Source organism: Mus caroli, unplaced genomic scaffold, assembly GCF_978045245.1.
Source record: "Mus caroli unplaced genomic scaffold, Mus_caroli_1 scaffold_3, whole genome shotgun sequence".
In the NCBI taxonomy this organism is placed as follows: Eukaryota; Metazoa; Chordata; class Mammalia; order Rodentia; family Muridae; genus Mus; species Mus caroli.
This window is the reverse complement of record NW_028227258.1, coordinates 153,996,030-154,020,922: the sequence shown is the minus strand read 5'-3', so window position 1 is coordinate 154,020,922 and position 24,893 is coordinate 153,996,030. Positions and strand designations below refer to the sequence as shown.

At 38.2% G+C, this 24,893-nt stretch overlaps 1 protein-coding gene and 1 pseudogene across 6 annotated transcripts in view; both read left to right on the top strand.

Annotated features, from left to right (window-relative positions):
• Pkia (cAMP-dependent protein kinase inhibitor alpha) overlaps nt 1-10,879 on the top strand; it is a 65,103-nt gene extending 54,224 nt beyond the window's left edge. For all 6 annotated transcript variants that reach the window (XM_021158872.2, XM_029475492.2, XM_085836036.1 and 3 more), the window contains 2 exons: nt 3,004-3,181; nt 7,539-10,879. In XM_021158872.2, the coding sequence (XP_021014531.1) occupies nt 3,031-3,181; nt 7,539-7,618 (231 nt within the window). In that variant the 5' untranslated portion in view covers nt 3,004-3,030 and the 3' untranslated portion in view covers nt 7,619-10,879. The remainder of the gene's footprint in view (nt 1-3,003; nt 3,182-7,538) is intronic.
• An 8,993-nt stretch (nt 10,880-19,872) lies between these two features.
• LOC110291981 (ubiquitin-like domain-containing CTD phosphatase 1) lies at nt 19,873-20,852 on the top strand (annotated as a pseudogene).
• Nucleotides 20,853-24,893: the final 4,041 nt, after the last annotated feature.

Below are 24,893 nucleotides of genomic sequence, written 5' to 3'. Positions count from 1 at the left end.
AAATGATATAAATAGAATACATTTATTGAAATTAAGAATGAATTTAATTTAATTTAAAAGGTCTCCATAATGACAGCTAGAAGATAAGCCATCTCAATAGAGGTTACTATTATCTAATAGTATAAAAATTTCCATATGGGAACTGGAAGGAAGAGCTATCCAATAAGAGATTGCTCTCCTCTGCCTGGTAGTCCCCCAATCTGCAACTCCAGCATGACTGGTTCAGCACAGTTTCCCTAGTTGTTCCTGCTACATGTTGGAAGCACCTCACTTCATGTCACTCTGCTTACTCTTCCAACTAAACTACTCCAACAGTTTCAGATGGATATTGACAGGGCCCAGTTTTATGATGGGCTGTTATCCATGTGTTTTGTTTTGGTTTTTCCTTCTACCTTCTATTTGTTCCTTCTTCTCTATTTTGCTTGCTACATACTTAATAAACTCACTCATTTGAAACCCAGTACTTCTGTCTTAGATAATTTTCCATGTAGACTTATCCAACACATGGGCCTCTAGGGGACATTCATTACCTTAACTGTATCATTCTTCAAGTTTATGAGTTTATATATCAGGGGTTGTGTTGGACAAGTTCCCTTTCATTTATTCTGCTCAGTCAAAATTGTACTTCAAGGAGTATGTCACTCTTCTCAAGCCATTACTTGTCTCCAGAGCACAAGACTCATCGTCCTGAACCACAGCAGTACTGACAAGAAGTGTTTTGAATTTCTGGTGTAGGGTGATGTTAGAACACAAAGTCTATCTGAGTCGATGTCTCAGATAGTCTTAGCCTTTCTGTAGTTAGTGCACTTGCTGAATGCCTACCTGTGGACTGGATCACTTCACTTAACCCCTTACTTATTTCCAATTCAGCTCTATAGCAGAATTTTAAAATATAATTTTAAAGTAAAATTCTCTAAGGAGAATTTTAAAATATAAGTCATGTGTAAAGTTGTGGCATTTGGGCTAAATCTGGTCCTATGCCCTTTTCATGAAGTTCTTATTACATTTGTTAAATCTATTGCTTGTGACTCTTTTAGACTCTAAGTCAACACTGACTAGTTGGAGTAGAGATTAAAGTACTGGAAACTGAGTCCTGAGCACAAACAGGATCCTGCCTTCCTTTGTTAAAGTTCTTACTTTTACTTTTCTTGGTCCTGGTGGTGAAAAGCAGGACACTGTGCACAGGAAATACTTGTTCTAACACAGGGCTATAACTCTAGCCCATTAGAATTTTGATTTTTTTTAAATAATTGCTACATTGTTTTTTAATTATAACTACATCCTTTTCCTCAGATTTCTTCCCTCCTACTCCACCCATACATCATCTAGCTTTCTCTCTCTCTCTCTCTCCCTCCGTCTCCCTCCCTCCCTCTCTCCCTCCCTCCCTCCCTCCCTCCCTCTCTCTCTCCCTCTCTCTCCCTCCCTCCCTCTCTCTCTCTCTCTCTCTCTCTCTCTCTCTCTGTCTGTCTCATGTTTACTTTTACACTCTCAGATAAATATAATTCTTGACTCTTATTGTAGAAATTTCCTTTTGCAACAAATGCATGCCATTACAGAAAAGCAAAAGCAATGAAAATGCAAAGATGCTCTGGAACCCAATCCCAACTGATACAAACACAACCCAATCCCCAGTCCCAACTGATACAAACACAACCCAATCCCCAGTCCCAACGGATACAAACACAGCCCAATCCCCAATTCCAACTGATACAAACACAGGCCAATCCCCAATACCAACAGATACAAACATAATTCATGGCCTATTTTCATTAATTGTTGCATATATACACCCTGCTCAGACTGTATAATGTTACCTGAATTATCTTATTTTAGGAAGAGTCACTTGCTATTGAATAGCCTGTTAAGAGGAGCTCCCTGGAGAAGACTATTTCTCCTGCTCTTGACACTCCCCAGTTGCCAATACTTCTTTGTCCAGGCTTGAGGCCCCATGAACTATCCCCTTTCTATGTTACCTTAATTGGTCTCCTTATTGTTCAGGTCTTGTTTAGGCATTTAGGTGGTTTGAATAAGAACAGCTCCTTAGGTTCATGTATTTAAATGCTTAATCACCAGTGAATGGAACCACTTGAAATTATTAGAAATCAGGAAATATGACCTTGTTGGAGGAAGTGTGTCTCTGGAAGTGGGCTTTGAGTTTTCACAAGGCAATACCAAGCTCAGTGTCTCTTCCCTCTAACTATAGATCAGCATGTAGATTTCTCAGCTACTTCTCTAGCACCATATCTGACAGCATGCCACCGTGTTCCCCATTGTGATGATACTGGGATCACCTCACAAACTGTAAGCAAGCCTTAAATGAAACGTTTTCTTTACAAGAATGGCTTTGGTCATGGTATCTCTTCATGGCAATAAAACAGTGACTAAAAAATGAAGCCATGTTGATGAGACTTCATCAAAATACATTTTTTCTGGCATTTCTAGTAGACTAATCTCACACCAAACTTGATATTCCTTTGGCTCTTAGAACCGACTCCCAGTCTCTTTGGCAGTGATCCTTGAGCCTTAAGTTTAGGAATTGGGTTGTGTTTGTATCTGTTGGGACTGGGGATTGGGTTGTGTTTGTATCAGTTGGGATTGGGTTCCAGAGCATCTTTGCATTTTCATTGCTTTTGCTTTTCTGTAATGGCATGCATTTGTTGCAAAAGAAAATTTCTATAATAAGAGTCAAGAATTATATTTATCTGAGAGTGTAAAAGTAAACATTTAGAATGTACTTTAAGAATAATGCTGGTTTAGTAAAGGAGCAGTTAGAGAGGTGTTGTTTGCTGCTAGGGTATGTGCTCCACTATTGCACCCCTAGGGTATTTCTGCCATAGTGGTCACTCTTATGGTTTGACAGAAATGTTTCAGAAAAGAATCAAAAGATTATTTCTAAACAATTGTTTCTTGTTCATTTTTTAAGCCATTCATTAATCTTTCTGTGTTCAATATTCGCTGTTGACCACCATTGCATTCACCTATTAACATTTCTTTCTTTTGTAGTCCCTGCTATGTGGATATTTGTTAGCAATGACTGATGTGGAAACTACGTATGCAGATTTCATTGCTTCAGGAAGAACAGGTAGAAGAAATGCAATACATGATATCCTGGTTTCCTCTGCAAGTGGCAACAGCAATGAATTAGCCTTAAAACTAGCAGGCCTTGATATCAACAAGACAGGTGAGTCAGTCAATGTATACTTTTCTAGGAACATGGAACAATTTGGCATTTTCCTACCTGATATTAGGACCCAAAAACAAAAAACAAACAACAAGAAGAAACAAACAAAAAAATGAAAACAATAACAACCAAAAATGCTTCCTTTGAAATGAGATGACAGTTAAAAACAGTTCAGGCCAAATGAAATCTGATTAGTTCCCCAATCCCTCCTTTTTCAGTAACTTCTCACTTGAAAACTAAAACCCTGATTAAAAAAACAATCAGTATCTACAAAAATTTTGAAATTACTTATGGAAAAACCTTAACAGAGTTAGAGTTAGGACTCCTACCATGAATAACACCAGCTGTGCCCTCCATTTCATACTTACTTACAAAGATTCACAATTAAGTCAGGCAGACCTCAAAGAATCATTTCAAAAGAGGCACCCTAGAACCATTTTTATTGAGACCCAAAATCAAAAAGTTTGTTATAGAAGTGCTTCTTAGATAAAGTGTTTTTAAGTTTTCATGATTGGATGATTTTGTTTAAAAAAAAATGTGTTTAATCACCTGGAATTACTAGTGAAAAAGAAAAATTATCCTAATACATTAAAATATTTTATAGTATTAAATTTTAGTATTAAAAAAAGTTATTTAGTAGTTACTCCATACATAGCTTTTTCAAATTTATTAAGAAGACTAACACAGAATAATCATTAAATATAAAAAAAGAATTAATAATCAAGGGAGCAAAGTGTAATACACATAAGAACTGATTATTTCTGACTCTATTTGGAAAACTCAATATGGCTTCGCTCTATGAGTATATTGAGAAAGACTTGAGATATTTGGGAAATGTGTAAGGTTATATATGTGATTTTTAAAAGGCAGGGTTGTCTTCAACTATTAAAGGTCAATAGTAGTAGACACCATTTCAAGTTTAGATTAATGAAAAATGTTGACAGCATGCCTTTGTGCTGCATGGACCTGCATATCCTAGGGCTCATTGTTTCTCCACCATTATTGTATATACTTACTTCTTAATGCACTTTGGAGAAAGACTAAAGGTGCTATTTCATTTTACTCCCATGAAATAAGAAAATACATTTTTTCTTATGGTATAGAAATTTTGCTCATTTCTTTTAATAGATTTATATTTTAATCCTTACATAAATATTCAATTTTAAGTGACTGCATCAATTTCAAAAAGTCTTAAAATTGGGAATTTTGAGCCATAGAGTAGTTTCTTCTGTTTTGCCTGTTAATGAGAACTTTTAATTTTAAGACATTTTTAATACAAGAGACCATAACTAGATTACCATAAGTAATTTGAGGAATACTGACATTTATGTTCATATATATATATATATATATATATATGTAAAATATAAATCTGCATTAAATTCATTTTAATTATATAATTTGAAAAAAAATTCAAGTAAATTGCTGGTTATAATGTATCTTGTTTTCTAAAGAACTCTGCATTCTAATTACAATTATCTAAGCCCTTGCAATTTTTTTTAGTTTCTCTCCCACCCATAAAGTCTAGAACTGGGAAAACTGTAAACATCAGTGACTTTACTATTCTCTATGCACAGAACAGATAATAGTAATATGAACGTCTAAACTATGATATGACATATATAAAGGCAAACTTAATACACTTGTCTCTATTTTCTTATAATACATATTCATCCACATCACTCGCCTTTGTTAGTTCACACGCATCATTTACCCACATCTCTGTTTGCAGTGTAATGCTTAATCCTAAACACTGTCCTCAAGCACCAGGAAGATCCGATCCTCGTGAACGTTGGGTTTCTCGTTTTGTGTTTCTACAGTCAGTCCCTTTCATCCTTCAGTGTTCTTTTGTCCCTCATCTGCCCAGACATGACCCTTCATTTGGTTTTCAAAAGTGTCTCCCATACATTCTTTTCTTGTCAATACACCCCACATCCAGGTCTTCTGCACATCTTGAAGGCTTCTCCAGGACTCTAGTAATAAAAGCTAGTGTATGAAAAATTGTAAGCATTGCCTAGTTATGTTTTGGTAAAACTCTAGGTATAAAGATTAATTTCCTAAAATACTTAGAATCACTGGAGTATAATGAGATGTTTAATGTGTAAATTTTAAGAATAGAGGATAAAAGGCAACCAAAACAACTTCATGAGTAAATACACTCGCTGCACAAACCTGATGACTATAGTTTTATGCCAGACCCCACAGTAAAGGGAAAATTCACTGCTGAAAGTTGTCCTCTGTTGAAACACTGTGGCAACTGTGTACCAGGAGACAGACAGACACTCAGATGTAGGTATGTATGTGCATTCATGCACACACACACACACACTAAATTCATTCATTCATTTTAAAATGATGAAGGACAGAGCCAAGTATGATGATGTACATTTCTAATCATAGCTTTTAAGAGGTGAAGTCAAAAGATAAGAAATTAGAGGTCCCTGGAAATCAGTCTGGCTGTTCCTCAGAAAATTGGACATAGTACTACCAGAAGATCCAGCAATAACTCTCCTGGGCATATACCCAGAAAATGCTCCAACTGGTAATAAGGACACATGCTCCACTATGTTCATAGGAGCCTTATTTTTAATAGCCAGAAGATGGACAGAACCCAGATGTCCCTCAACAGGGGAATGGATACAGAAAATGTGGTAATGTAGTACTACTCAGCAATTAAAAACAATGAATTTATGAAATTCTTAGACAAATGGATGCATCTGAAGGATATCATCCTGAGTGAGGTCACTCAATTACAAAAGAACACACATGATGCACACTCACTGGTAAGTGGATAGTAGCCCAGAAACTTAGACTACCCAAGATGCAATTTACAAAACACATGAAACTCAAGAAGAATGAAGACCAAAATGTGGATACTTTGTTCCTTCTTAGAATGGGGAACAAAATACCCATGGAAAGAGTTACAGAGACAAAGTTCAGAGCTGAGACAGTAGAAAGGACAATCCAGAAACTGCCCCTCCTGGAGATCCACCCCATAGACAACCACCAAACCCAGACAATAATGCATATGCCAGCAAGATTTTGCTGACAGGACCCTGATATAGCTCTCTCTTGTGAGGCTATGCCAGTGCCTGGCAAATACAGAAGTGGATGCTCACAGTCATCTACTGGATAGAACACAGGTCCCCTATAGAAGGAGCTAGAGAAAGTAACCAAGGAGCTAAAAGGATCAGCAACCCTATAGAAGGATCAACAATATGAACTAACCAGTACCCCACAGAACTGTGTCTCTAGTTGCATATATAACAGAGGATGGCCTAGTTGGCCATCAGTGGGAGAAGAGGTCCTTGGTCTTGCAAAGATCATATACCCAATACAGGGAAATGCTAGGGCCAGGAAGTGGGTGGGTTGCAGAGAAGGGCAGGGGAGGGTATAGGGGACTTTAGGCATAACATTTGAAATGTAAATGAAGAAAATATCTAATAAAAAAAGAAGTGGAAAAAAAAAAGAAATTAGAGGTCCACCTGGACTACACAGTAAAATCTGTTTCAAGAAGAAAAAAAAATGTATATATATATATAATCTTTTTTTAGTATTATATATAAGTGAGGGCAGTGTGACCAGTCTACCTACCTTTATTTATATCATTTACTTATGATAAACTTTCAAAAAATATGGACAGAATTTATGTTGTTATAACACTACAAAATATTTTGTCTGTCAAGTCATATTGGTTGTAGTAGCCAAATGACAAATTCGAACACGTGAAGGACTGACCAAAGTTTCCACATGTATTAACTGCCCCAAGATAGAGTGAAAATATTGTTGAGTTTTAGTATTTGTGAAGGCACTGACTGAGATTGCAATGAGCATAATGAATGAGGGACATTTGACTGACACTGCACATATCAGAGACCAGCAAACTGTTGGACAAGAGACTGACCAAATATAAAAAAAAATCCATGTATCTTCTGTTGTTAATATGAATTATGAATTAATAGAATTTTTTGGAAATCAGGTGTATTATCCTAAAGTTCTATAAATAATGGAAAAAGGAAATTTTAAATGTTTCTTCACATTAGAGTCAGGACACAATGCCAACTCGGTTTCTGTAGATTGTAAAACCACATTTAAGAGTGATGAGTGTGGCCATGAGATTTCCTTCACCAGAAGCATAGTTCACCATTAACAACTCTAGACATTTCACAGGTCATTTGTTTTTGACTTTCATTCTGATGTCTCATAAAGTGCGGGCTCTGAACATATATACAATTTTGTTTATTGTACACTTCTAAGAAAACACACTTCTCTATAACCATTTCAGACTTCGAAGTCTCCAGCTTTCTGAGAGACAGTAACCATGAGCTTTACTCTCACTTCTCATTGTCTCTTATAGAAGGTGAAGATGATGGACAGAGAAGCTCCACCGAACAAAGTGGAGAAGCCCAGGGAGAAGCAGCCAAGTCTGAAAGCTAACACTCCATTCTGATGGTCATCAACATCTGACAATGTGGCAAATATCCTGGAGATGCTCGGATGGATTTGCAGCCATGGGTGAAACGGAGGGGAAGAAAATGGCTGCGCTGCACAGCAAGACACTGTTGGTTGCCATGTCACAAGTGGGGATAGAGCCTGTGTCTGCACACAGCCTTTTCCCCACCTCTGTCATTAGCAATGGTTGAAATCACCTGGGCTGTGCTTGGAAATCCTTTGTGTATGGGTCCTTTCACTTGACCGTATAATGAAATGCTTGTAGAGAGTAGCACTGACCTAGCTGATGATTCCTGTAGCATCTGGCCCCTCATGATGTCAGAGGATTTAATTGTGTCTAATTGAAAAGAGTTGGTTGAACCCCAGAGTTTCAGTATCTCTGGCTGGAGTATTGACTCACAAAAAGAACCATCCAGAGAGCACAGTTAGCATTATGTCCCTGTGTGTGAGTGCTGTGTTATTTACACCGTTTTGTATCTTACAGTATACCTGCTCTGCACTGCCCTTTGATTGCTTACATAAAACAAAATGATGTACATGACTGTGAATTTTTATACCACTCATTTTTTAAAGGGCTGCCTTTTTAATTTCCCATAGTGTTGTGGCGTGAACAGGGCAGAACCTACTTTTGTAAAACACAACTTTCCTCTTGATAACTCCTGAGGGTTACATCCAAAAAACTCACTGAGCCCACTTTGCTTTATTATACAGGCATGTGGAAATATCCATTAATGTGAATATTGCCTGAGTTCAGTCTTAGTACCTACACAGACCAGCGTTCTGTCTTTCAATATTGATTTTATTTCCAAATAAATACTTTCAACTAATACTTTAATTTTTCATTATAAGAATTTTTTAAGAATCAACAAAATAAACAAAGAATGCCAGATAATGCAAAGAGCTAGAAATGTTGTGCTGTGTGGATGACTTTTCTCACACTGCTGGGTGCCACTGTTTCACTCAGGACGACAGCTTGTGAAGGAAGTGTTTTCCTCAAAGCCTGTGGGCACCCATCTCAAAAGTAAAGCCCTTGTGCTGTGGCCCCTCTCAGCCCTTTCATACCCAAATGTTGTTATGCACTTTTTAATGTTTGTAAAATTTTACTAATAATTTGTGTGAATTGCATTCAGATATAAAAATTATCACCCAACCACACTTTTACTGATGCTGTTGATGGTCTATGCTGTGTTTTGACATCACGATTCTTGTATGGGGAATTTCTGTGGCCTGTATAACCCTCTCTGGTCAGTATTATGAAACCAACTATCTTTGATAATAAATAAGGATCCAGTTAGATGCCCAAGGTTCATCTGGTGCATCATAGGAGGCAAATAACAGATGAAAGAAGACCTTCCCAACAGAAGAGCCTCTAAGTGTCCTGGAGTACTAGCGTAGCTTCAGTTCCAGGTTAAGTAGGGAGAGGTGTTTCAACAGGCAGACCTGGGTATGGTAGGAACTTGGCCTGAGTCTGTAGTTACAGACAAGGTAGACAAGGAAGTCTGCCTATATCTTCCTATAGAGTGCTTTCATTACTGACTGGAAAAATATGAATTTCATTTAGTCCCCAACTGGATGTTTTCCAGAAAAACAAGCACTGTTAAGTATGTCTTTCTGGATATAGAACAGTAAATACATTCAATATGAGAGGCCTTGCTTTGATCTAACTCATTGGAGGCTAGCTAAAATTGAAACAAATCTACCTATTGATAGACTCAAAGTTGTGAACCTACGGCCTATTTGAGACAATCTCTGATAATCTATTTACAACATCCAACAGTTTCAATGTCCTTGTTTAACTATGCTGATAGCTTTCTTGTGAATAGGAGGATCATTCTTAAAGTTGTGTAATTCCAAACTGGATTCACATGCATTTTGTAAAGTGTTGAACCAGTGCTAAGTCTGTGTGGAAGGGTTATACCCCTGTGTCATATACTATTACTAATGCATGCAGTGTCATGCTTGTCTTTAAATATATAAGTAGTGCTAAATGCAGAAGTCATATGGAGGTTCTGATTTCGTTTGATTTCTTACTGCTACTTGGTGTCCTGTATTCAATCCTAGAGGGATTCTGTGGCTGGTAAGGGAAAAGAGATAAACATTCTGAATTTGTCACATTGCATAAATTTTAATTGGCAAAAGTACATAGAATCTCCTGGTTTTCATTTAATACTTATCATTTGCAAGTAAATAATACTACATAGGGAATGAATCTGTAAATGCAGATGGAAGTGTGGGCAGCCCAAGTAAAGGGGTGTTAGTTAACTACCCCAGCTAAGCCACTTCAGAACCAAATGCACCATTCAGTTTCATCTTATTCCCCTTTCACAAATTACAACGTGAACATGAATAAGGACTAATTTTTGCAAAATTAAAAAGCTAATTTGAGCCCATGTTTATCAACAGAATTTTGAATCCATATTTCATAAAATTTAAGCTAATTACACAGTGTGTTTCTCTGTATGAAAAACTATAGATAATACACTCATTCAGCTTGCATTTTACAGAGAAAGAGTTTAAGTTTCTAAATAGACGAGCCTTTCTTGGGTTTGTACACGTCTTTGGGGCAAAGACACGTGGTTAAGCCTACCTTTGTGGGGTTTTGTTTTGTTTTGTTTTAATACTCATTTATAGCGTATTTTGAATTTATTTATGACATGTAAACTGTAAATTTACATGCTATGTTCATGCTATGTATGTGAACAAATATTCTTGCTTTTTATTTAATAACCTAGAAACAAAATTTTCCATTTTAACACATTAACAATGAATGAAGCTGTAGAATTTGTTGAGCTTAACTTTTTTAAACTAAGAATATTTTATGTTAATACATATTCATCCTGAATTCACAGAAATGCTTTCTGCTCTATAACAGAAAATCATGACCTTTATTTTTCAGGAAATAGTAACATAGTAGCTCACTGTTCACACCTTACCACTGAGTCTTCCTTAGACGTGACATCAAGGATCCAATGACATTTTTATCTCTTCTCAGAGGAATAAGAAAAAATGTAACTGTTGGGCAGCAAGCTTCTAAATGAATTCTGCAGTAGTAAGGAAAAAAAATGTATAGTCATTAAATTAAACGAAGAAAGGATCCATAATTTATGATGTCTTAGAAGCCTGGAAATGTTCTTTCACTGACTTGTGGCAGCCTGGGAAGTCATCTTTGAGCTTCTATGACTTTTGTATTTAGCAATGTTGCATGCTCACATAACTGATATTAAAAGCAGCACTTGTTTTCTGAAATGCAGTCTCTCAAGAGTAATTATTTACTGCATACTATATATTGATGCTGAAGAAAGGATTGTAAAATAGGGTGTGAAAGGCAAACTCAATGTCTGAGCTATCTTGGGGTGCTTATCCCCAAGTCTCTGGCTTTACTTTCCTGCCCTCTACCCTAGATGCTTCTGATCCATTTGACTCTAGGAGTCCAGCTCCTCACTGTAGCCTTCTACCATAACCATGCACACTCAGAGCTGTAATGTCAGCTTCAACCTATGCTTCTGATTTGGTTAAGAGAGAAAGTATTCAAACATGCTAAAGTTTTAAAAACATTCCTCAGTAGCAAAAACAGAGAGAGAGAAAGGGAGAGGGGAAGGAGGAGGGAGAGGGAGAGAGGGGGGAGAGAGGGAGAGGGGAAGGGGAAGAGAGGGAGAGGGGAAGGGGAAGAGGGAGGGAGAGAGAGAGAGAGAGAGAGAGCAGTCATGGTCAACAGAGAGAGAGTGAGAAATGTGGAATGTGCAAAGTAGATTTTTGAGGAGAAATTTTACTGAAAAGAAAACAAAACAAGGTCTATATGCTAGAATTATTACTTAAGATGAAGATTTCATTGAAGAAAGTTAGTTGTTTCTATTTCAAGATGACAAAAGATCTACAGTAATGTTCACTGGTAGGAAAGTGGAGGTAGATCACAGTGGATACTTGTTAAGTATGGGAAGAGGAACTGGGACAAGTGGAAAAGTAGAACATAAGACCCTAGTAGGAAAGCCTAGAAGACCAAAAGCAGTTAAACATGGCAGAGTGAGACATGTCTGATATGAACTCTCTAGTAGACGTGTCAGAGGGGAAAGCACAGAAGTCAGGGCACATACCAACAGAGCAAATCTGGGCCACAGAAAAGCCCATACCCAGCCTTCAGCAACCAAGAAAGAAGTCTATTTGTGGGTGTTAATTTTTTTTTTCAGGTATACTAAATGTTAGACAGAAATTATCTTAAGACTTATTCTGAAGATAAGAATTCACAGTTGAAAAAGCCAAAGAAATTTTGAAAGGAAATAGAGCACCAGCTGAGCTTTTCTTCCTTCCTTCCTTCCTTCCTTCCTTCCTTCCTTCCTTCCTTCCTTCCTTCCTCCCTCCCTCCCTCCCTCCCTCTCTTCCTTCCTTCCTTCCTGTCTGTCTGTCTGTCTTGCTTGCTTCCTTCCTTCCTTTCCTTCCCTTCCTTTCTTCTGTTCTTTATTTATTTGTTTATTTATTTATTTATTCCCTTCCTTCCTTCCTTCCTTCCTTTCTTCCTTTCTTTCATTGAGGTATTTGTTTACTTTATATCCTGATTGCAGCTTGGGCATATACCCAAAATATGCCACACCATACCACAAGGACATGTGCTCCACTATAGCAGCCTTATTTTTGATAGCCAGAAGCTAGAAACAACCCAGATGCCCAACAATGGAAGAATGCATACAGAAAATGTGGTTCATTTACACAATGGAATACTACTCAGTTATTAAGAATGAGAACATCCTGAGTTTTGCAGGCAAATAGATGGAACTAGAAAATATCATCCTAAGTAAGGCATCTCAGACCCAAAATAACATGCATGGTATGTACTTACTAGTAAGTGGATATTAGCCAAAAGAGTACAGAATACCCAGGACACAATCCACAGAACTTAAGAAGGTTATCAAGCCAAAGGCCCAAGTGAGGATGTTTCTATCCCACTAGGGTGGGAGAAGAAAGATGATTGCAGCTTCTACTCACTCCTCTCTTCTCAGTCCTTGTCTCTCACCCCCACCAAGCTCCCCTCCTTTCTCCTTAGAAGAGGGAAGGCCTGTCATGGGTATGAAACAACCTTGACAAACAGTTGTAGTAGGACAAAGGGCATCTTCTCCTTCTGAGGCTAGACAAGGCAGCCTGTTGCAGACCCTCTGGGCCCCTTTGTCTGCGTGGAACAGGTCTCTAGTCGCAGGTGGTCAAAGCATTGGATGGAATGACAGACAGATGCACACAGGAGAGGTTGTGTAGAATCTGAATGTAATTTGTCAAATCGAGCATCAGACTTTTTATACAGAGGACAATAAGGAAGTTGGGTGACATACCCGCAAGGTACAAAGAGGTTACTGGATTCTTACATAAAACAGAGGAATGCAAACACAAAAGGTCTAACAGGAACCACCTGGGATAGAATACATTGTTAACAACTGGGATCAACAAGGGCTCCACCTAAGATTCACTTAATCTTAGAAGCCAGGGTCAAGGGCTCCATGCCCTTGCCATAGATCTTATTTTAGTCTATTGCATAGTCCACCTTTCCCTTAGTCCATTGTAAATACGTGTGTATGGGTGTAACTCAGCTGTCTATAGTTCTAAGTATCTATTCTGGTTTCTCCTTAGCTCTGAAACTTCCTTCTTCCTAGATGATGGTAAATTCCTGTGTAGGGCAGTGACCTAGCTTTTATTCAAAGTGATAGTGTAGTAACAGAGGCAATTCTGAATGTCACTGAATAGCAACATTCTTACTGAATTTTAAGCCCATGATCTGCTCAAGGACTTTCCAGGACATTGGAACACTGGCGAAGGCTTTAGCTATGTCAGAATTCAATCTTAAAAGGCACTTATAATAGGATAATACTAAAAGAGAGCACGTGGATCTATACACTAGACTAACACAGGAATGGAATATTAATGTGTGAGTTAGAGAGGACGCCAGACTCCAGGAGATGAGTTTCCATGAAGCTCTTTGCCTCGTGAGTAGCTTCCAAGCCTCTCGGCTTGTCAAGCTGACTCGAACAGAGTGCGTGGCATTTTTCCCTTTCTTTTTTATTTTTCAGCTGAAGTTCTAGGATGTCTCGCCTTGTCATAGCTACAGACCTCAGGAGCACTCTAAAGATGAGTGGAAACACAACGATTACTAATAAAACTGTCAAAAATAATAACAAGTAGGATTATATATTGAACCCAATCCAGGGGGTTCAATGCACTTAGGTTGTTTTTCAAATCTCTAGCCAATTCATTAATGTTCTAAGTGTCCAAATGACTTTTACTAATATCTGAAATTTCTGTCTTTAACTGTTCTAAGTCATCAGAAATATCAGTATCTCTCCATACTCCCTGTAAATGAGCTTTAGTCTTTTCCCAATCAATGGTTGTATTATAAGGTAAGGGGGTAACACAAATGTATTGGAAAGAAGCATGACATTTAGTAGCTAACCTGGTCTTAATATTAGCAATACCTTGCCCTATTGCCAGCATTACTTCTTTTAGGGCGTTAACCTTCGCTTCAGTTTTTATCTATAATATGTAGCTCTGACAAGGCTACAGCAGCCTAGTTACGACAATTGATCTAAAGGTAGGCAACAGGGTCAGAGACCCTGCTTTTTCAGTTAGAGGTCTCATTTGAAGACTGACCTGAACAACTTTTAGGTATGTTCAGAAGACCCAGGTCCATCCCATGTATGCTCCCTGGTTTGAATGTTCTTGTGGTGTCCTTGGTCCTCTGGATCTTTCAATTCTTCCTCCCACTCTTCCCTCTTTCCACTGGATTTTCCAAGATCCACCTAATATTTGGCCATATGTGTCTGATCAGTTTCTATCAGTTGCTGGTGAATTCTGCCTGAAGATTAAAGGCTCTATTTTATTTCCTTTATTTGTCAAAATTACTCTAAAATAAGAATATTTATATATCCACTTATATAAAGAGAATAATATATATATGTACTACTGTGGGAACTAAAAGGAGGCTAGGGAAAGAGGGGAAGGAGGATAGCCCACGTCCAGCTAGAGTTCCACCTATGCTCTGGGCAGGCGGAAATGGGTGGGCTGCCAGATACTTTCCACTTGGCCCCGAGTGGGCATCTAAGCCACTGACCCCACTCGTTGGGGGTGGACAAGGGGTAGCCCCTGACCAGGGGGCCCCTGGGGATACACCCTGTGCCCCAGGGTTATAGGAGAGAGGGCTGAGAGTCTGTGCAGCGAACCCTGATGAACAGAAACAGTTTATGGCTTTAAAGTTTTATTATAGAAAGGCAGGGAGAAACAGAAAAGGGAGAGAGAGAGAGAGAGAGAGAGAGAGAGAGAGAGAGAGAGCAGTCATGGCCAAGAGGAGAGAAGGAGGAAAGGAGAGGGAGAAGAAAGGCTAGAGAGTAAGAAAGAGAGAGTGAGAGGGAGTAAGCGCAAGAGAGCAAAGAGGAGAGAGTAAGGAGGAGCCAAACAGCCCCTCTTAAAGTGGGCTGCTTTATCTTACTGTTGCTAGGTAACTTGGGAGGAGTTTAGCCTGAATGTCAGAAGCTTGGAACATTGCCTAGGTGACTAAAAGCCATGCTTCTCTTGTGGGGGCTGAGGGGGCGGTAACTTCAACAGGAGCCAGGGTTCCAGGAGATGTGAGAGAACTCCTTCCCTCCCCTGTAGGTGAATTATCACCACCAGGTCCTAGGGTTCAACATCTCAGCTCAACTGGATTGGTCTTTGCATAGCCCAATGCCCCACATATTACACACACACATATAAAACATACATACATATACATACACATGGACATGCACATACATATACATATAGTAAAGTTGCTTAGCAAGTTAAGATACTCAGTGCCAAGACAGCACCTAAGTTCCACCCCACAAAGTCATATGATAGAAACAGAAAAGCCACCTGCAAGTTGTCTTCTAATCAGCAAATGCACAACGTGGCACACACAAAAAATGAAATAAGATAATTATATTAATGTGAAAAAATACTTTACATGTTATAAATGAACAATCTGGGACTCATACAAGTCACACAATGGCCCAAAGAAATGTAGTTGGGGAATTGAAACCAGGAATAAAATTTAAGTCAATGTTCTCAGTTGACAATAACTCTGCTTTCAACTAAACAAGATCTTTCCAAATGAGCAACAATAAAAACCAAACATATAACTTTACATTCTCTAGAGTTTATTAAAAATAGAAATAAAACTTTACAATAACCTGATATATTTTAACTTCTTGTTTATTAAAATGTATTTTGGTCAATACTGAGTCCTCAAATTCCACATGTTTTTTTTTTTTCACAGACATTATATGTTAAACCAGTTCACACGATCTAGGTGCCACCATTCACAGTATATTTTCACAGGTCAACCCTACTATGTATGGATTCAAAACAGAAAATAAATGTTCACTTTGAGGGATAGAAGCTATGTGTGTTTGTACAGTTCTAATTGACCCTAAAGACGGACTTTACATCAGAATCTTTTGGAAAACTCTTAAACATATGAGGAACTAAAATAAGTCTGTACAGATTTTAATTTAGTTGTAGTGTGAATCCCAGGTATCAGTACTTTTAAATTTTGTATTAAAGTATAATGAATATTTAAAAATGAGCATATGTTCAGAGTCATCTGAACTTTTCTAGAATAAACACAGTTAGGAAAACATCACCAAGATCAAGGACCCAAATCTGCCAACACCTAAAATGCTCATCACATTTCTTTATTAGCCACCTCTGGAAAAAGCTGTATCCCATTTGACTGATAAAATGATTCATAAACATCTGTCCTTCCGATGTTAAATCAGTATATCCCATCAACTAACAAAGCAGTGCTCTTTTCAGATGGTTCTTCTGTAGAGTATTACCAATATGATTTCAGGTCAACATGACCCACCTCCTAATTATATGTCACCTCCCTGTATGCATATGCTCCAGAGAACATAGGCCCTTCAGACTATTCCATCTCCAGGTCCATCCAGATTTAATTTTCATTCTATCTCATGCTGAATACTATGTGGTTGTGGAAGAGACAGTGTGACATGGCTCCCACCCCAAGTGCACAACCAGCAGGATATGGGCTTCCATGAGTGTTGATAGCTCTTGGTGTGAGGCTTACTTGTATAATAACATACATAATATATTTTATGTTCCTCCTTTGGGAGATGTTCTCCCTGCTAAGATTAATGACTCCACAATAATTAGAAGCACTAACAAGTCTGTTAGGCAAGTGTGTATCTTAGCAAAATGTTAAGTGCTGTGGTCTTCAGGACAGCCCTTAAAGCTACTGGAAAGAACTCTAAAAACACAAGTTCAAAAATAATAATTTCTCAACTATGCAAAATATAAGAATGCAATATGAAATATATGAGGGGTTTCATGGACCTAAAAAAACGGGGGCAGCTGAACTATGATCCAGCTTGTTAAAAAGATATTATGGAAGGAGATAAAGAGATTTAGGGAGTGTTGATCTCAGAACGGGATTCTATCCAGCTAACTTAATGTCTGCTTCCAAAAGCAAGCAGATCTCTTAATGCATTGTTATGTATTTAAAGGAATTTTTACTTGGCCTCTTTCTCTAAGAATTAAATGGCTAAGGTCAGAGAATGCTGATTCATAGGATAATCAAAAGGAAACCTGGGTAAACAATTGAATAGATAAAACAAAAAAAACAAACAAAAAAAATGGGCTTTGGTCTGCAAGAGCTGAGTTATCTAAATGAACTGTCTAAAGAGCTGTCTCAAGAAAAAACACAAGGGTTGCTTTGCACCCACCTCACTGACTTTGAGTCATTTCTTTTGCTGCTCCCAAACACCCCTTCCTCAGAACCCCTTCCAAGCAGAGGCTGGTCCTTGACAATTCCAGATTATCAGGTGGCTCCTCCTCTGGCACAATCTTGCAGGTAGATTATCAGTTGGCTCCTACTCTAGTACAATCTTGCTAATCACTAGGATTCTATCCCCTATTTCCCTTGTAATTATCTGTAGATCACAAGATCACATATGTGAGAATGCTGTGAAACTAAGTAACAGATTTCAATTGATTTTTTTCATTGACAATAGAGTTGTCTTGCATAATATACATGCCAAATATAGTTTACCCTCTCAACACTCCTCCCAGGTCCATATCCCGCTTCCCCTAGATCTACTCCCTCTCTGTTTCCTCTTCTGTAAAGAGCAGGCCTCCAATAGATGACAGCCAAACATAACAAAACAAGACACACTAAAGAAAGGCAAACACCCTTATATGGTGGCTGGGTCAAGGTAACCCCAAAGAAGGACAAGAGTCTCAAAAGCAGGCAAAAGAGTCAACAACATCCACTCCCATTGTTAGGGGTCTCACAAAAATTCCAAGTTAGCAGCTACAACACATCCCCAGATGACCTGGTGCAGACTGATGCACACATATTTGATATTTAATTATGACTCATAACTGTAGCAAAATTGCAATTCTAAGTAACCACAAAAATAATTTTATGGCTGAGGGTTACCAGGAACTAAGGAACTGTATTAAAGACTCACAGCATGAGTAAGGTTGAGAAGCACTGGTCAGGAGTGTAGAGGGAAAGTCTTCATGCAGGCATCAGCTTGAACTTACACATTCAGTGAACTGCATAAATGTTGTCCTAATGGGGACCCCTGCTCAGACTTCAATTTTTTCTGTACAAGATTAAACAGAATTCCCAAGTCTACTTATTTTTCCTTATTATAGTTTTGCAACTTTCACTCCAACTTATCATCATTCAGTTTTTTGGTCTCATCAACGGTGTTCTGAAGAAAAAGCATTTCATTGTCTTGTTGGCTATCTGCATTTGTCACATTCAAGGCATTGGAAAACATTCAGCAAGCAAATTCAGATGTAGTGTCTTCAATGGATGTTTCCCCTGTAGCAAATGTAAGGCATAATCATCCGTTATAATGTATCATAAGTGTGGTCAGCAAGATAAAACAGGAAAAAAGAGTTAAATTCAAGAGCCCTTTGCTATACTAAGTTCCAAGCAAACAAATTTTAGATATGCTAAATACTCAGACACATTGGCCATCATCTATTGGAACTGCCTTACAATGGAGTTTCATTTCTCTGCTCTCAGACAGCACTCTGTTGTATCTCTAGCCCATAAAAGAATATTTTCAATGAATCTGACTCTCCAAAGACACCACTTACAATTGAGAAGGGAAAACATGATCATCTGTTCCTTCCCTTCTTGGGTCAATCTGACACCATCTGCTGGCAGTTGTCTTCTTTCTTGATTTGTGTTCTTCCCACCCAGCCCACTAGCCTCCCACTGCCAGGTTCCCCCCAGGCCTCCTCCCAGACATGTTTTCCACATTCCTTTTCCCCTACTCTTACACCAGTGCTCTTCCTCATTTGAGCTCTTCATTGTTCTCACATTTGAGAATACACAGCTGTGTGCCTGCTCCATCCTACAAACCCAGTTTCCTTCCAGTCTTTTTGTTTATCGTGTTCTGCACAGTGGCTACTTTTTTCCCAACTACCACTCATCTTTTATAAGAGAATGAAAGAACAGAAAAGGGACACCAATCTTAATTTGCAAAGATGTGACTGGATATCAAGTTTGTTCCAAGTATGGAAATAACTGAGTCATTGGAGAGCCAGTGTTGTCTCAGACAGAGGATAGAGACATAGCAATGCTGTTCAGAGTCTTCCACACCTCAATTATTAAAGAATTTCCCTGAGTCATCCATTATCTATGACAGAGTCATCAGGGTAGTCACCACCAACTGCCACAAGTCCAAACAAGTATAAGCTCTTCCAAAATTAGTGTCACACACTTGCTTAACCATATTTATTGCTGCTGTATTCAAAGAGCCAGAAACTGGATACAACCTAGGTGTTCCTCAACAGAAGAATGAATAAAGAAAATAATATAAAAATGAAAGTATGAAATTTGCAGGCAAACTGGAAAAAAATCATCCTGAGTGAGGTAACACAGACCCAGACAGATAAATATAATGTGTATGTATGTGAATATTAGTCATTAAGTAAGTGATAGTCAAGCTACATTCCATGGGCCCAGAAAGATTAGGTATAAAGAAAGGGACTAGGGGGAAGACATGCTTCTTACTGGAGGGCAAAAAGAATAGATTTTATGGGTGGGCTAGGGATGAGGTGTAAGAATGAGAGGATCAAGTAGGGAGTGGAGACCTCTTGTCTCCTTTGGTTCTATTGCAATCAGCATTTTCATCCACCGTTGCTGATTCTGCAGCGCTCCACATGTTTTGTTCTGACAGAAAGCTCCTGCTTCATATGCTTGAAGAATGGCACTCCCCATCACTCTGAAATGGGGTTGGCAGGAATACTCCGTGACCATGCTCTCAGAAGATGATACTATGCTGGATCCCAAGCAGTTCCTCAAGACCCTTTATGGGAGTGCTCGCAGAGCATCGGAAATTACTAGTGCTCAGAGTGAGTAGCAAACCTGCAGAAAATGATGTTAACCTTGGAGCTCTCAAAACTGAAACCAAGTACTAAAATCATGATGATGGGAACTGGTGAGGAGAGCTTGGAAGACGTCTCATGTCCTCCCCTGGCAATGATGATGTCATCAGTGATTTTGACATTGAAGATGAAGTAGCTGAAGTAGAAAATAGGGAGGAAAACCTCCTGAAGATCTCTGACAGAGTCAAGGAGTGGGAGAGCTGAGCCCTCCCAGGGAAGGGAGGAAGCTCCTGGTGCAGGATGGTGATTATACACTAGCTTTGATCATAAGTCTTGTGCAGAGACTGGTGTAGAGTTAATGAGACCATATCTTCATGAATTTCTAATATCTGCATATGAAGATTGTGACATTGTTACTTGGTCTACAACAAATATGAAGTGGATTGAAGCTAAAATGAAAGAACTGGGAGTGAGCACAAATGCCAATTATAAAATTGACTTCATGCTGGACAGTGTAACTGTGCACACACCACGAAGAGGGCTCATTGATATGAAGCCTCTTGGTGTTATTGGAAAAAGTTTTCTGAATTCTACAGCAAAAACAAAAAAACAACAACAAAAAGAAAACAAAAAAGAAAACCAATAAAAGAACATTGTGTTTGATGACATAGGAAGAAATTTTCTAATGAATCCACAAAATGGACTGAAGATAAGGCCCTTCGTGAAAGCTCATTTAAACTGTGATAAAGACAAGGAACTGATGAAGCTCACTTAGTAACTCAACGAGATAGCCAGGCTTGATGATGTCCTGGAGCTGAATCACAAGGACTGCTATCTACCAGAGAAGCAAAAACAGTAGTGACACTCAGAGCTGAAGATCCCTGGGGTTCATGGTCCATTGTTCTTTGCTAGACATTACCACGGTTGTGCTGGACACTGAAGCAGATGCCAGGCAGGCTGCTGAGCTTTGTAAATTTAATTTTTCCAATGTTTTGTAAATTTAATTTTGTATTGTTTTTGAAGATCATAACAAAGTGCTAAAAATATGTTTTCTTCTCTCTGTGTTAATTTACTCTTGAAGAAATGTCCTCAGGCATTAACTATTGAGGTATTGCCCAAACCCTCTAAAAATGCAAAAATAAAGGAAAATGAAAATTGGAGGAAAATAAATCTACCTGTGTCATCCTGTGACTTTGGAAATGAGTTTTGTCTTGTGACACTGCTTGGGTGATCAAGAATCAGACAGAGACTAGATAGACAACAAACATGGTAAAACCAAATAATACCAGCATAGATAGATAGATGATAGATAGATAGATAGATAGATAGATAGATAGATAGATAGATGATAGATAGATCAGCAAGAAACAATAAAATGACTCCTAATGATATTCTGCTGTAATCAAAGCTCAGTGCCTTGCTCAGTTTTGTTGTTATCTCTTAGCAGCCTGGTCTTTTGTAATGAGAAGAAGAAGGGGAGTAGATCTTGGATGGGTGGGGAGATGAAGAGAAACTGACAGAAGATGAGGAAGGAGGAGATTGTAATAAGAATGTATTAGATGGGAAAAGTATCTATTATGGATAAAAGGGGAAATAAAAATAAATAAATAAAAATAAAAACGATTAGCATCACAACTTTATGAAATCCTGCCATTAGGATTGAGGAATTATTGGACAGCTGATTTTAAAGCCTGTGCTCGGAATCCTGACTACTAATTAACTCAATATGTTACTTTGGACAATTAACTATTCTGAATCTTGCTTGCAAACAAAATATAGTAAGCATTACTCTGCAATGCCGATTAGAGTCTTTAAGAATATTAAAGATTGGATTTTTTAAAAAAGGAATTTGACATTACTTCATTCATGATAAACATGACACACAATCCTCAGCTTACAACAAAAACATCAGTTACTAACATTTAATCATTGTGTCCACATGCATCCTGTAACTTTAAATAATTTTGGCATAGAACATGACTTTTATCCCTGTAGAAGTAAGACTGCCCAACTGTATTTATTGAACAAATATGAAATGACTTTATTCTAATCACTGCATTATCATAATGTTGGCTATCTGAGGACAATTAAAGCCTGAAACTGATTTAGATGGAATTTAGGGAAACAAGAACTTAAGTTAGAAATGTCCTCTAGGGGGCGCGAACTGGGCAGGCCCTAGCACACCCAGGATCTTGGGATCACTGAGACCAGTCTACACAGGAGAGCACGTTGGCAGCAGAAGCAACAAAGCTCCTTGGACCGGGTCCCTTCGGCCTTCATCCTCACCCAGGAGGCAGAGCTGAGACCCAGACCCCTGGCCACCTTCCTGCCAGAGGGGTGTAGGCCTCCAGGGAGGGCTCTGACCCCAGGACTCAGGAGGTGGATCTGAGCTCCAGACTTCTGTGCACCTTCCCTGCAAGAGGAGAGCTTGCCTGCAGAGAGTGTTCTGACCACTGGGACTCAGGAGAGAATTGGACTCCCAGGAGTGCTGACAGAGACTAAAGAATCACAGGAGGAACAAGCTCCAGCCAGAGACAGCTAGAACATCTTACACCAGAGATTACCAGATGGCAAAAGGCAAACAAAAGAATCTTACTAACAGAAGCCAAGACCACTAGGCATCATCAGAACCCAGAATGCCCACTACAGCGAGTCCTGGATGCCCCAACACACCCGAAAAGCAAGAGTCAGGTTTAAAATAATATCTCATGATGCTGGTAGAGGACTTTTTTTTTGTTTGTTTTGTTTTGTTTTTCTAGACAGCATTTCTCTGTATAGCCCTGGCTGTCCTGGAACTCTGTAGACCAGGCTGGCCTCGAACTCAGAAATCCACCTGCCTCTGCCTCCTAAGTGCTGCGATTAAGAGGATTTTAAGAAGGGCATTAATAACTCACTTAAAGAAATACAGGAGAACACTGCTAAACAGGTAGAAGTTCTTAAAGAATTACAGGAAAACACTGCTAAACAGGTGATGGAATTGAACAAAACCATCCAAGATCTAAAAATGGAAGTAGAAACAATGAAGAAAACCCAAAGGGAGACAACTCTAGAGATAGAGTTATATACATTAATTATAACAAATCCCTTTTGATTTATTCAATGTATATGCAATAATATATAATATAATACTATATTTATATATAGAATATATATATAGTATTATATATATAGAATATAATATATAGTATTATATTATATTTTTATTATTAGTATTATATTATATATTATATTTGCCATATATATATATATATATATATATATATGGCAAATTGTTCTTAAGGATGCCATAAAGCAACAAAAAGGTTGGCTTTTGTTACAAATATCTTCCCTTAAAACTCCCAATCTTAGCCCAGTGGTACATCTTACCTTGATTTGCTTTAGCCAAGTAGATCAAAGTCTCATACTCTTTCCTTACATAAAGTCACCTTTGTCAATCAGACCTGGCCAATGTGTGAATAGTTTCTTTGAGTAAGAGTCTGCTCTTCAGTAGAATAAACCTGCTGGAAGGTACCCAACATAATTTCACAGGAGCACAGTATTCCTTATATGAACTACAAGTTAGAAATTCTTCAAGCACATGGAGCTTGCATGGGGATGCACTGGGCAATCTGCATACATGAGGTGGTTTGTAACTGGGGAGTTTGTGGGATTCCTAACAGTGGGATTGAGGTATCTCAGACTTGTTTTCCTGCCCCTCGACCCTTTCCCTCCTACTGGGATGCCTTATCCATCCAAACCATGATATGGAAGTTTGTGCCTAATCTTACTGCATCTTGTTAGCCATGTTCAGTTGATATCACTAGAAGACCTGCTCTTTTGTAAAGAAAAATTGAATAGGATTAGTTCTGAGGGAAAAGTAAGGTAGAGAAATGGAAATTGGGAGGAGTGGAGAGACAGGAGGCTGTGGTGGGAATATGTTGTATGAAGAAGATTAAAGAAATAAAAAGAAAATAAATATATAAATTGTATATATTTATATATAATACATTAAAAAAGAAATGTTGAAGACTTTGCCAAAACACTAATTTACTAAGGTGATTATTTGAAAGTGTGAGTTGGTGCAATATTTTAAGTATTACACTATAGAAAAAATAGTAAAATAACTTTGTGCTTTATGGAACTAATAAATATTTAGCTGAAGTACTTATAGCACAAGGCTTAGTAAAACACATTTCATACATAAATGATAAAATTAATTTGCAAGTTTTTTGTTATTTTTTCTTTTTTTTAATTTGCAAGTTTTTAACTCTTAGATCAATGAACTTAAGATTAATTTTGAGATCTTACATCAGTTTGACTAGAATGTGAGAATTTGGATCAATGAACTCAAGATTAAACTTTGAGATCTTACATCAGTCTGACTAGAATGTGAGAATTTTGTTCAGAGGCACAGACACTACATTGTATTCAGACATCGTTCAGACATATGGCAGTGCTGTCATAAGAGTTTGTCTGCTGGTGGAGGAGAACTGGCCTGATGCACTTGGTACACATGATAGACAGGAAACAATTTAACTGAAGTCAAAGCATTGAACATATCAGTATTGCACACAACTTCTGTAGACACTATTGGAGGTGCTTCCTTTCCAACCCTACTATTTATTTGAGAAGCTACCCCCACCCCAAGTTGTGTTTTTGCAGAAGAGTGCCTGTCTTAGCAATGGGAAATTTAGTTCACTGGGATATGAATGTTACTACTAAGTTCATTTACTTGTGGTGGTGATCTATAAGTTCAAAGTTTAGAATGTCCCTAGAAAATTTAACATTTTCCAAGTAAAAGGTAAAATGAACATCCATATAGCAATTGTCCAGCTCTGAAGTTATTCATCTTCAGCATCCTTGTATGAACTTTCACATCTACAGTCCCACAATTCCCAGCCACAGTGTGATTTTGAGGAAA